The sequence below is a fragment of the Haemaphysalis longicornis genome, unplaced genomic scaffold (genome assembly GCF_048455015.1).
Source record: "Haemaphysalis longicornis isolate Haplotype H1 unplaced genomic scaffold, Haemaphysalis longicornis Haplotype H1 scaffold_4, whole genome shotgun sequence".
Classification (NCBI taxonomy): domain Eukaryota; kingdom Metazoa; phylum Arthropoda; class Arachnida; order Ixodida; family Ixodidae; genus Haemaphysalis; species Haemaphysalis longicornis.
The window spans coordinates 63,309,713-63,323,036 of record NW_027526361.1 but is presented as its reverse complement, the minus strand read 5'-3'; the positions used below and the strand labels follow the sequence as shown (position 1 = coordinate 63,323,036).

Here is a 13,324-nt window from a genome sequence, read left to right as displayed (position 1 = left end):
AGAGGCATAAAACATGCAGGCAAAACGACAAAATGGGCAAACGAAGGATGCTGCATGCAGGTAACACCCCTTCAGCACCTGTGACTGTTTTTCTCTCTTATTCACTTCAATCTGCTTCTCCAAGGCAAGAACTGATTTGGCTACTTCAGCTCGATCTTGTCTAAAACCACTGAAATATGTTTGATTTTCTGTGTACATGATGTAAATAGGGTACTTAATTTCTAATTTTTTAAAAATTCCCCTGAAGTGTCTGTTCCTTCGTGGCAAGCTTTCGTGACTAACTGCGTCGTAGAATTGCATTTGCTTTGTTCATTTTTTGCTCTTTTATGCTGCCTCTGCTTGTATTTGTTTATTTCGTTCTTCTCCTCTTCTCCAGTGCTTAAGTTATTAATAATGATATTGTTTTTTCTTCAAAAAGGTATTTTGGCTTTTAGCCCTGTCTGTTTATTGGCGTTAAACCTGTCATAGCTTTGCTGGAAATAGTTAGTTCCTCATACAATTTTCCTTTTTCTTTATTCTGGGAGAGGGGGCATGAAATTTTAAAAGGTAACGAGCCCTGCAGCGACTAATGAACACTTGCACTACTTTCTTTGTGGTTGGAAGTACTGAAAGCTATAGTTCCGCAATCCCTTGAGTGAGTTTCATGATGCACATAACATAGTAATATTAGGCTTGGGTATTTCACGGCTATTGAATCTAAGCTAATGCAAGGACCACTACCTAAAAGCATTTCAACTGGAGAAAAAAGTTGACACATGTGCTGCCGAGGCCTCGTAGACAGGCACAGGTACAGGCACAGGCACATGCACAGAAAGCGTGTTTGTTTAGCATAAAGTGCAGTCACAAATACGATTTCCATTTACAAGCATTTCTTGGAAGCTTTGTACAGTTTGAACTTCCATTTGCTAGAAAAGCAAGTAGTTGTAAAGAGCACCTCAATAGATTGCGAAAACAATCAGCTGACGCATAGGGGGGGAGTAGGGGCGTGGGAAACATGTTAATTTAACGCGGTACAGACGGGACAACCAAGAAAAGACTACACAGGACTAGCGCTGCATATCAACTGAACTCTTTTACCACACACAAAAGGATATATACACAAACAGCACATGCGCGAATACGGGGAAGGCACCAGGAAAAAATCGGGGGAAAAAAGCAATTAGGGGAAGTGGTTTATTTTTAAAGGAAGAAGGAAAATAAATGAACTGGTGATATTATTAAGCTCTCATGGGAGCTCACATGCATTTAACACAGTCCAGAAGCGGGAATAGTAGGGGAAATAGGATAGGAGAGAGAAAAGTAAAGATTAGAAAGGTGAGGAAAGAGTAGAGAAGAGTAGTTCCACAGTGGTCGATTCCCTCGCACACAACACACCACGAACACTGTGGCTGGAGTAGTGCTCCGTCCGGGAGACGAGAAGCCTCGAAGGGAACGGTGAAGCGCGGAGGAGAGCTTGGTGCGGCGAAGAGCGAAGTCTGCGGCGGTCCCGACCGCTTTGGAGTTCGCTGGATAGGAGTGCGGCCGACAGACGCGTACTGGGGGAGGAGCTGGCACTCGACCGCCCACACCGACAGAGCGAAAGCCGGGCGACATCCAACGGCCAGCGGTTGCAACGGGCCGCCGAAATGAAGCCCCTCCGAAGCACAGGAGCACGAAAAAAAGGGCCCATCTCCCCGCGAGGGGGACTCGAGTAAATGCGTCGCATAGGGGGTGGGTGTATTGCGTTAACGTTTAGTGTTTGGGGAGTTGCAGTGGAAAGAGCACCATGTACCTCGCGTTCTGCCCACAGGTAGTGCATGCGTTGTATCACCAGCTTCTTGACGTAGTTCGAATGAATCAAGGATATAAGGCGCGTTCGTATCCTTCCATTCTGTGTCGGCTTTGTGGCGCAGTGGGTAGAGCACCATGTACCTTGCGTTCCGCTCTCAGAGTCGTGGGATCGAAACCTGGCGCCGCTAAGTATTATTTTTTATATAGTGTAGGGGGAGGGGTGCGGACCTGTTGTTGAGAGCGAGGAGGGTAGCGTGATGCGGGAGAGGAGGAGTTGGGGAGAGGGCGCGCCTGCGCGCTGAGCTGTTGCGGACGGACATCGGAGGCTACATGTGAGTTAAAGAAATGCTCTGCATTTAAAACACGTCCGCTCAACTCCGAAGCGACGACCTAGCTCCCCTGACGCACCCGCAAAAGCTACCTCTCTGAGCGTACGAAGTACCCGCTAATCTACGCGCTACCCTTCTACGCTGCGGAGAATGCAAAACTGCATCTAACGCGGCAGCACGGCACAAAAGTTCGCTACCTACCACAGGAAAAACTTTACACAACGTTTCTGCACAGCAAAGTTCTCACGGCGCACACACAGCAACGGTGGCTGCCATGATGGAATGCGTATGTTACTAGGTGAAAACCCACTACTGCCGCCAACTCTAGTAGGCAAAAAGACAGCGGGCAACGCTGTGAGGGTGGCATCATGTCTGCGCCCGGGTGTAGCACGGTTTCAATGCACGGGCTGGCCGGGCAGCTTTTCCTCTAGAGTCAATGCACTGCGTGATTCGCCGGGCCCGCTGTTGGCGCCCACAGGCGCCAACAGCGGTCGCCACCACCGCTGCGGCCGAGGCAGCCAACCACCCCCGCAGCCTCCCGTGCATGCGGCGCTGGGTGGTTTCGGGCAACGTGACTCGTCTCGCGCCCGGCGAACAGGAACGGTGGGGTGCGTTCGCCATGAATGAACGCCGTGTTCGCCCCGCCCAACGCCGCGTTCATCCGGCCTCCTTCTGTGAGCGTTGCATGGAAGCGAACCACTTTGAGACGTGGTCGGCAATACAGCTAAATCAAAGGTTAACCAAGCGAAACCAAGACTCAACCAGACTAAGCCAAGTTTTTGATTTGGTTGGTTGTGGTTTGCCGGAGAGGACAAGGAAAAGAAAAGCACTGGGGATATTTTGAGCTCGGCAAGGAGCTCACCTGCATACAACCCAGTGCAGGGGAAGGAAAGTAGATGGGGAGGGACACGATAAAGTGGAGAGAGAGAGAGAAAGGTTTTGCTTTGAATATCCAAGGTTAGCGGAGCTAAGCAGCAGCCATTTTCTTATGCTTGTCCGTACCAGATTTGCGTGTGCGTAACTTTTTATTATAATAAAAGACTGAAAATCGCGTATACTAGATCAAGGCGTGATTTTAAGTGCAGTTTATGATACCGCTCCGGAAAAAATCATTGCTGGCGTCGCGCCGTTCCTTGCGAAGTCGGTTCTGTGCTGAGCGCGAAGAGTCTGAACGTGCGTCAGCTTCTGTATTGAGAACTCTTTCAATCAAAGGGAGCAGTCAACTGCTAATAACCGACAACAGTGAATATGCAAGACGAAAACCAATTCCAGGCCTTTTGAACAGGTGTGTGTGTGTGGGGGGGGGGGGGGGGGGGTGCGTGTACGTGTGCGTGTGTGTGTGCGCGTGTACGTGTGCGTGTGTGTATGTGTGAGTGTGTGCACGCACAAACACATACAAGTCCACACTGACACACACACGCGCACGCACACACACACACATGCGCGTGCGCATGCACGCACGATGATTACGTGTACTGTACGTCTACAGTTACACTATAACTGTTCAGACCAGGAGGGATATTTCCGGCAAATTGCCCGGAGCCAGATATGGCTGTGGGAAATTGACATATGAGTAATAGTAAAGCTACCCTCAGGAGAGCAAGTGTAATTTTCTTTAATTCATGGAACGCCATACCGAGTCGGCCAGGATTTGTTCTTTGAAAACAATGAAGAGCTGCTTGGACATATTCATCAGTTTTTCGATTCTTGTTATACTGGAAACCGGCACATATACTATTTATTGCGTTCGTTAGCGAGCTTATATCCTCAGTATTCAATTGCGCAGAATGCATGCAGGCAACCAAGTGTGCGCCGCCATATCTGTGGCCAAGCGTCTGTTGCTAGGCGACGTTGTGCGCACGGCCCGCAGATCAAGCACCCCTCTTCTCCTCCATGCAACCGTGTGAGTGCGCCCGTGGCCACGGTGCGCCGTCCCTCGTTACGTCGGGCTCAATGGGATGGCGGCACTTGTCCAGCTAAGCACGACTGTGAAACACGTGACTGTGTTTCACGTTACGAACTCTTCGCCGAACACAAAGTATTGCGCCGAGTTCACTGTGAGTGCAGTTAATAACATCTCTGTTGGCGCCACAGTTTAGAATCGGATTGGAACGGAGCAGATGACGCACACCGCCGGTATCTTTTTTTTTTTCTTCGGCGTGCGGCCGCAGTGGCCCAGGCTGCGCCGTGTCCGAGGTCGGCTCCGGTCTTTTCGGTACAGGACGTTTCGGTACAGGGCGTTTCGGTACGGTCTTTTCGGTGCACGGACCTTTCGGGACACGGGCGTTTCGGCACACTGGTGTTTCGGTACAAAGACGATTTTGGCGAGCGCTTTGGGCGGCGCGCGTTGTTTACGGGGGGTGGTTGCAAGCGCGCCATTCGTACCTATTTATTACAAATGTTCTTGTTCACAATTTCGCGTCATTTTAGGCTAGCAATTGGTTATGCGGCCCTGCCAAAAGAACCTCTGTTGATTTGTCAAATATTACCTGGGATACTTGTAGCATTTAGACAACCGAATTGTTCATTACTTTGTTATTTAGCGACTTATTATCACCAGTATTTTGTATAACAAATCAGTGACAGCATCATCGTGTTTTCTGACTTATTTTTTGACGAATTATTATTGCCTGTTTCTTTTTTTTTTTTTTTCAATAACCTTTGAGAGTAACTATTTTCCTTTTGCATTTTGCGGAGTCCCTACGACAACGGCCGCGTAAATGAGTGCCACCGCACGGGGAAAGGAACCTGTGCCTTCGTAACGTAATGATGAAGAAGTTGCGATTTCTCTGCATTTCGCATTTTTGTGTGTTGCTTTCTTCTGATAACGCAAGTACTTAAGGCGTTATTAGCAATGCATTACGGAAGGCACCTATTGTATCTTGCCGCACGCTTCCGTCCCGACTTCGTAGTTAGCAGGGACTGCGGCGGGTTTATTGTGTTTGGCAATGAAAAGTTGGAAATCTTGTGTAATGACGTCCAATGCACTCTGCAATGTTTGCTGCAGCATACATACACATATTCATCTTCGCAAGGACTGCTCATTTGAAATTCTTAGCGTTTTGTCGCAGAGTATAATTGCTATAATATGGTCGCCGACTAAATGATGTTCGCAGAAGCAGTTGTCCGCGCTACATTATGGTGTAAAAAAACGCGTGGTGTAAAAAGAACAAGTACCGACTGCAACAGGCATGCTGCAGACTATCATGAACTGCTGCAACTCAACTTGCGTGAAATGATGTAAGTGAACAACCCGAAGTTTTTAACTGCGCTCTTAAACCATTTCTTTCTCATTTAAACAATAGGTGTTTAATTTTTTTAACTGCACGCAAGAGAGCTCAGTGCGTAAGAAATATTTTCCGCAGCGATCATGCACGTCTAAGTAGCGTCCCCGAATAGGAGTGTCGTTGGATCCCTGCACGTTGGTATCTCTGGAGCTCACATTCGGTACTTTCGGGAAAAAGAATACGGTACTCAGGAAAAATTTTAAAGTAATGTCTAAGCAATTGAAAAATCAATTCAAAGACCATTTATGAGAAAAGTAAAGAAATGAAAGAGGTTCGAGGAACTATCCTCAACAAATATTTACCGGAGAAATCACCTGGAAAGTATGCGAATTCATAAGTAGGCGTTAAATAATCGCAATAAGAGCACATGCCGCCTTTAAAAAAAATAGATCCTGGAGATCCTCTCCAAAAACAAAATAAAAAACAAACTGACATGTTCATGCAGCGAAAACCCCTTAACGCGTAATTTTTTTATTCTGGACCAAGATTTTGGACCGAAGGGGCTGCGGAATCCCGATGTACGTTCGACGTGGCGGTCAATCGCCTGTCTTCCGAGAATTTCTCTCGACGCATGGGAAGTGGGGAAGGACAGTGCATGGCGCGTGCTTGAACCCGAGCTTGCCTAAGCACTCGCCTTTGGTTCGTGTCGCTAGTCACGCCCTGCAGCTCCGGCTAGCCACGGCAACCCATTCGAGAGGCTAAGGCAGGATTTTTTTTTTAAATGCAGAGCATTACAGTAACTCACGATGTCACCCGCGTTGACGTCCGTCGTAGTCCGCACCGTCGTTGTCCGCACCCCTCCCCCTACACTATATAAAAAAAATACTATCCGGCGCCTGGTTTCGATCCCTCGACCCTGCGGGCGGAACGCGATGTACATAATGCTCTACCCACTGCGCCACAAAGCCGACACAGAATGGGAGGTTACGAACGCGCCTTATATCCTTGACTCATTCAAACTACGCCAAGAAGCTGCTGATACAACGCATTCACTACCACCAACTCCCCAAACACTAAACGTTAACGCAATACACCCACCCCCTATGCGACGCATTTACTCGAGTCCCCCTCGCGGGGAGATGGGCCCAATTTTTTATTTTTCTGAACGCGCTAGGGCGAAAAAGATCACGTGGGTGACGACAGGATGGGAAACGCGAGAATGTAGATAAAAAAATCTTTCCCCGCGAGGGGACGAACATTTGAGTGCTTCTGTATTTTTGTCTACGGTGCGCTGCCCCATCGGCTTCGCCGAAGAGGGATTCGTTCCCTGGTAGTCCATCCCAATGCGTTACCCATTTTTACCATTTTTAACTAATGTAAATAGGTGTACATATTTTTTTCTGTATACTTCAAACTTCCGTCTTCATGTCGCTCATTTTACTTTGGCGACGGGAAGCCCCGTACCCCGAAGAGCGCAGAAACGTGCAAGGCGGAAAATCAACGAACAATCACGCTGTTGTTATTGATGTCGCCCACAAAGCCCATAATTGGAGGGCATATAAGGCCATTACTCCTCAATCGTGTGATTCATGTTTCACCGAATGCGACCCCTGAAATGCTTGCCGCGCAGCGGAAAACGCACACCGAGCCTGGAGGGAGAGGCAGTTGCCATCTAAGCACCAAACGAAGATGTACCCCTTGTATAACGTTGCTCGCAATCTGATTAAATTAGTAGTTTTTGCTTACCAGAAGTGCATACGTTTCTTTTTTTCTTGCATTCATCTGGCGTAGCAAGCCAGGCGGTTTAGCTCGGCTGACATCGCCAGACTCATTAAAGATTTCTCTCTCTCTCTCTCTCTCTCTCTCTCTCTCTCTCTCTCTCTCTCTCTCTCTCTCTCTCTCTCTCTTAAACGTTATCGTCACGTTCCCGCTCAAATATTGAACTTTTCAGGAACCTAGTGAGTCCGTGAGAGAAAAGTTCTATTTTTCACTGACCAAGTAGTCGACTTGGATATGAAACTACGAATAGCTTTTGTGTAAGTGTCAACAGTTACTGCCCATGCACCCCAAAAGGGCAGTATTAATGGCCCTCATACTGACCACGTAAAACAACGTTCTAAACTAAGCACATGGCAAGCTCCCCCCCTCCAGCATTAGCTGTGCGAAAATTCATTGCACTACGCTCAGTAACTCCGTAGTAGTCACTTCTATAAGAACTGCGGTAAGCCAGAAAGCTGCCCCTGGTCTTGCTTTATTCAACTATCTATTTTCCCAGATATTTCTGACGAATAGGTAGCCATGGAGTAATTTTTACAGCGAGGATGTATGTCGCTCGTTCGTCTGCATTTCTTCTCGTGTTTGTCCACAGGATCGTTCAGCGGAACACGCTTTGCGACAAAGCCAATTCAGGTGCCTTTGGTAATGAATAGATAATGACCCGGCATGGAAATTGCGTTATCAGGAGAAAGCAACGCCCAAAAACATGGAATGTCAAAATATTGCAACATCTCCGTCATTTCGTTGGAAAAACACAGGTTCCTTTGCCCGTGTGGTGGCGCTTAATTACGCAAGAGTTTTTGCAGTTTATGTAAAGCGAAAAAAAAAATAGTTACGGTCGCTGATGTTTTACAAAAGACGAGAGAAAATTCATGATGATATTGTCGCGGGTGTGTTTTATAAAATACTGGTGAGAGTAGATCGCTAAAAAAAAACGAAGTTGTGAACGAGCTATACATTTTGCGGATACTGTTACGGAAATAGGCATTTTTTGGCAAGCCCGCGTAAATATTTACTGGCCTAAAATAACGCAGAAACACGAGCCACAGCAGTTGAAATAAACAGGTTCGATTTGCGTGTTTGCAACTCCCATGTCAACAGCGCACGCCAATTTAGCTGCCTCAAACGCTCGCCGGAATTCGCTTTTGTAGCGAACCGCCCTGTACCGAAATGTCTTGTACCGAAACGCCCATGTCCCGAAACGCCCGTGTCCCGAAAAGTCCGTGCACCGAAAAGATCGTACCGAAACGCCCTGTACCGAAACGCCCTGTACCGAAAAGACCTAGACCCGTCCGAGGTGCATCGGCCATGTCTGTGGCCGTTTCCAGTGTTGCCAAGCGAAGAAATTGTCCGCTAAACTTTTCAACGAATACCGTCTATAGCATTCAGCCCCGTAATCATGTCATAACCATTCGAGTTGAGAGTCAGTTCGCATGTATAGTTGTTGTGTTTGCATCAAATTTTGTGTTTCATCCTGTGCACCACCGCTTAAGGCCATTGGCTGTTGGTGGGCACGTAGAAATAAAGATGATGATGATGGTGATGGTGATGATGATGATGGTGATGATGATGATGGTGATGATGATAGCGATGGTTTGCGATAGAAATTCGGGCCGCAAAAGCCGGCTTCGAGTACTCTGGACAGCGTTGCCTGCGCCGTTTCGCGGTAGCGTAGCACAAACCTTCTCACTGTATTTGCATGTGAGTAAACAACCCCCCCTGTGGATATGCACCTTCTTGCACGCAGCCATAACGGAAGCCAACCCGTGAGGAAGGGAATTTAGGCTGTTACTTATTCGGTTAACCTTTACTTTGGTAAACAGCTTGTATACAACTGAAAGTAGGCTGCTGGGTCTGTAGCTTTTAAGGTCTTTGGTGTCCCCATTCTCATGAATCTTAATTGTTGGAATTTTTCTATGCTATTGGCGCTTTTAGAGTCTTTAGGCCCTTCTGAAAATAGTGCAGCAAGCTTTTCCAGTACAATAAATCCTCCCTCCTTTAAAAGGTCCATGGTTATGGGCATTGTCATCTGCAGCTTTTGCACTTTTCATGCCCTTGGAGAGCCTTTTCAACTTCGTCTTTTGTTATCAGTGGGACCTTCGCGAGCGTAGCCTGTACGCTTACTAGTTTTCCCTGGTCTAACATGCTAAAACGTCTTTGCCTGTTCAATTTGGACAATATCATTGTATACGAGAAAATTTCCACAGTTGTACCTAGTATTCCTCATGTAAGAGGGTGCTAATTTCTTGATAAATCATCCTCTCTCGTCCGTTTAACACTTGTGCATGCTTTTGTCGTGTCGGCAATAATTAAACCAGGCAGACATAAACTACACCTTTTTTTCTAATTCGTATTCCCACCTCTCCACATCTTAGGTATTCTTATGCCATTTTCACTGTATTCGACGCTCGACAAGCGACAGTGGCCATTTAACATGACTGAGCAGCGCGCTTGTTCAATTAAGTCAATGGATCGACATTAGTCCAGCAGTTTCATGAGACAATTCAACAGCTACGTACAACTGATGGCGCCTTTGTGTCATCATAAGCAATAGTATTTTTGGTTTTTCTGTCGTAGATACTGGTCGCGCACGTCCTCGTTTAAAATTATTTACTCTTATCTACAGTTTGTGGTGCCTATGTTTACAACGTTGGAGGCCTGAAACGTTGTTCTGCGTGCCTATTTTCGGCGCCTAAAACGCGCTTATTAATGCCTAAGAATCCGGCCTCTACTGATAACTACGTTTTAGCGCTGGTCCATTCAGGTCACTGTACCACGAAATCTGAAAGTTTTTAAATATTTATTGCGTTCTTTACATTACAAACGTGTTTTTTTTATTTTTGCCGAAATGTAAGCAGGCACTTCCCCCGTCAAGCTGATCAACGGCTTTTTCGTTGTGCCCCCAACATCAAGAACTGTTGTTGTTGTTGTGGTTGATGATGATCATGTCGAAAATAAAGACTTTATTTGATTTCATATGATTTTATGTTATTTGATCTGATCTGATCTGATCTGATCTGATCTCATTTGATTTGATTTGAAATAGAGCTGAGTGGGTTACCAGAGACTTGTTCCTTCAAAGAGGTCAAGGTTGTATTTTGTCTTCATGGACCCTTTCAGGTACCTAATTACTTGTTGCATGCCTAACTTATACATAAATTCTGTGATGATGCTTTTCTGGAATGCATCGATCCTTGTACACATTTGGCTCTAATATTCCTGCATTTCAATTTGTTGCCCTGGGTTATCTTGTTTCTTCCGAAACATATATTTTTGTGCTAGACTTTCTTTCTTAGCCTTATACATTTGCATGTTTTTTTCCTGGCAGGTGTTTTTTTTAGATTTGGTATATTAATTAGGGTTGCTATAGATGTATTGCGGTTAACACGTAAGCTAATATGAGAATTCTTTATGGCACTACTATCTTTGTTTTAGCACGATAGTACGAGCTTTTCACAACTAAAGCCTGAACGTTGCTCCCTGTTAAAAGAGTTATTTCGCGATTTTATTGCTTTGACCAACCCAGTTTGTCCGTTTAGGTGCATTAGTATGAGCAGTTTTACTAATGTCCTCAATTAAACCTTTGAAACACATCGCGATATACAACGTTGCATATAAGGTTGCATAACCTTTCCGCGTTCTATTCTATCCCGTGTGCAAATGTGACACTACTAATCTTATAAAACAAGTTTGATTGATTGATTGATTGATTGATTGATTGATTGATTGATTGATTGATTGATTGATTGATTGATTGATTGATTGATTGATTGATTGATTGATTGATTGATTGATTGATTTTTATACCCAGTCTCCTCTTCCTTCCAGGGCAACTTGTGAACATAATTGGCCGTCGAGCGACTCTCTTTGCGTCGTCCCCCTGGTTTCTCAGCGGCTGGCTCTGCATCATTTTCGGCAGCTCCAAGTTTCTTCTGTTCGCCGGCAGGACTCTGACGGGGGTCGGGGTTGGCATGGTGGCGCTTGCGGTCCCTTTGTTCATTTCCGAGATCTCTCCAGCGCACATCCGCGGGCGTCTCAATACGGGAAGCCACATAGCTATGTTTGTGGGTGTTTTAATTACCTTCGTTCTGGCAAAATGGCTAAACTATCAGCTCCTCGCAGTTGCAATGATGGTACCCACCGTGTTGATGACTATCATGCTGTTCTGGCCAAAGGAATCCCCCCGTTGGCTACTGCAAATAGGCCGCCGTGAAGCGGCGTTACATTCCGTACTCTTCTACCACGGACCCGAGGGCAGAAAAGAGCTTGCCGCCATCGAGGGTAGAATTTACGAGACCGAAGACTTTCGGTTCCGGGACCTGGTGAGGCCGCACATCTACCGGCCCTTTCTGTGTGCCCTGCTGGTGATGTTCGTGCACCAGTCCGCCGGAATGGCAGTTCTGGTTGTTTTTGCCAACGACATCCTTCAAGACGCCAACGCGTCCCTGTCTCCGACAGATGCTGCGATTATAGTCGGCGCAGTTCAGGTCTACGCTTTGGCGGCATGCGCCGTCTTTATGGACCGCCTGGGCCGTAAAATATTGATCCTATCCTCGACGCTCGCTACAGCACTCAGTCTCTTCCTCCTTGGATACTCGTTTTATTTGAAGGAACACAGCGCTGAGGCTTTCGGGAGATCATACGGCTGGCTCCCGATCGTGGCCATGACATTATACATCGTGGCCTTTTGCATTGGCCTGGCGGCCGTGCCCTGGACTTTGCTTGGAGAGATTCTCCCGCTGGGTGTCAGGGGATTTGCCTCGGGTTTCTGCACAGCATTCAGCTTCGGCTATTCGTTTCTACTGATCAAAGAATTCTACGTTTTGCAGCATCTTCTAACCACGGCCGGCACTTACTGGCTGTTTGGTGCTGTGCTGCTGTTGGGTTTTGTTTTAATCTTGGCTTTTCTTCCCGAAACAAAAGGAAAAACCCTAGAAGAGATAGAACACTTTTTTTGGACAGGAGACTAGTACGCCCTTTAAGGGTGCCGTCGCAGATGAAGGAAATCTTGACCCCAGGCTTTAAACTCTTTACTCCCCAGGTTACTGCCTTGTGCACTATACCTTTTACATAGACCATTCCAGAGAGTGATGTGGCGATTGTCCGTGAACCACAAATCTGGGGGGGGGGGGGCGCATTATAATGAATCGCCACAGGCTGATTGACACACGTGGCAAATAAAGTTCCCCAAATTTGAACGAACGTTCCGTCTAGTTCCGTCTAGCACCCCCATGGAGGTCATTGATGAAAGTAATAGTAGTAGTATAAACGTTTATTTTCCACAAATGGTAAAGGAGCGGAGGATGATCCCCTTGCGTTGGTCTTGAGGTGATCAGCCCCTTTGGTTGGCGGCCCTGGTCCGGGATGCCATGGCCTGCCGCAGCACGAAGAGCCCGGGTCACAAGACCACGCTGGTTCTCCTGGACCGCGCTGGTCAGCACGGCCTCCCACTGCTCCGGTGATGGCGTCAGGACGACAGAACAGTTTTTATCGAAATTACTTGCGTGAAGACAGAGTCGGTGCCACAGGTGTACATGGGCAGTACAAAAAATTGGCCGCGTATCTGCTCCTTTCGTTGCAAATGCCGTCAAAAGACGATAGTCTTTGTCGGCTTTTGCGAAGTAAATGCCTTCCTTCGCTTTCCCGCTAACCTCTCATGTTGCTCTTGCGTCGCGCTCCTCCCAAGGTAAAGACGCCAAAGGTTTGCTTAAATCATTTTAAATTTCCCGCGTTCCACTGCTCCAAACCGGGTGTCTCGATGCGAACGCTGCCGTACGGCGAAGACGAGCGTTAATCGAGGCGCTCTACTTCAGCGTTTATAGAACCGCGTTTCCCTACTCCACGTGCGTTGCAAGCAGAACGTGGAACCTATCTAGTGGAACCTTGCGTAACTGTTGCCGGTTGATTTCTTAAAATGGCGCCAGAAGCTATAGTGGCGCGGGCGACAGCAGGCGAAGGCAGAGTGAATTCTTTTTCTGCAGTTGATGAAGTATTTAATTTCGCAATAGTCAAGCATGTTTGATTTTTTATAAAGGAACACTGCAAATGTCACTTCTGTATTGATTTGTTGTCTCATATTTGCCTAATGCCTTGTTCTTCAACAATGTTGACAAGTATGAACATTACACCGGACATAGACGGGTAGATTTAGCTGTGACTATATAAGACTATTGCGCAGGCATTGTTTTGCTTTTACCGGGTGGCTGAATCGAGTCACAGACA

The 13,324-nt window shown here is 46.9% G+C and overlaps 1 protein-coding gene across 1 annotated transcript in view; it reads left to right on the top strand.

Moving 5' to 3' along the window:
- LOC144179773 (facilitated trehalose transporter Tret1-like) overlaps positions 1 to 12,193 on the top strand; it is a 32,332-nt gene extending 20,139 nt beyond the window's left edge. The window contains exon 2 of the mRNA XM_077708211.1: positions 10,931 to 12,193. Coding sequence (XP_077564337.1) covers positions 10,931 to 12,072 — 1,142 coding nt within the window. The 3' untranslated portion in view covers positions 12,073 to 12,193. The remainder of the gene's footprint in view (positions 1 to 10,930) is intronic.
- The last annotated feature ends 1,131 nt before the right edge of the window (positions 12,194 to 13,324 follow it).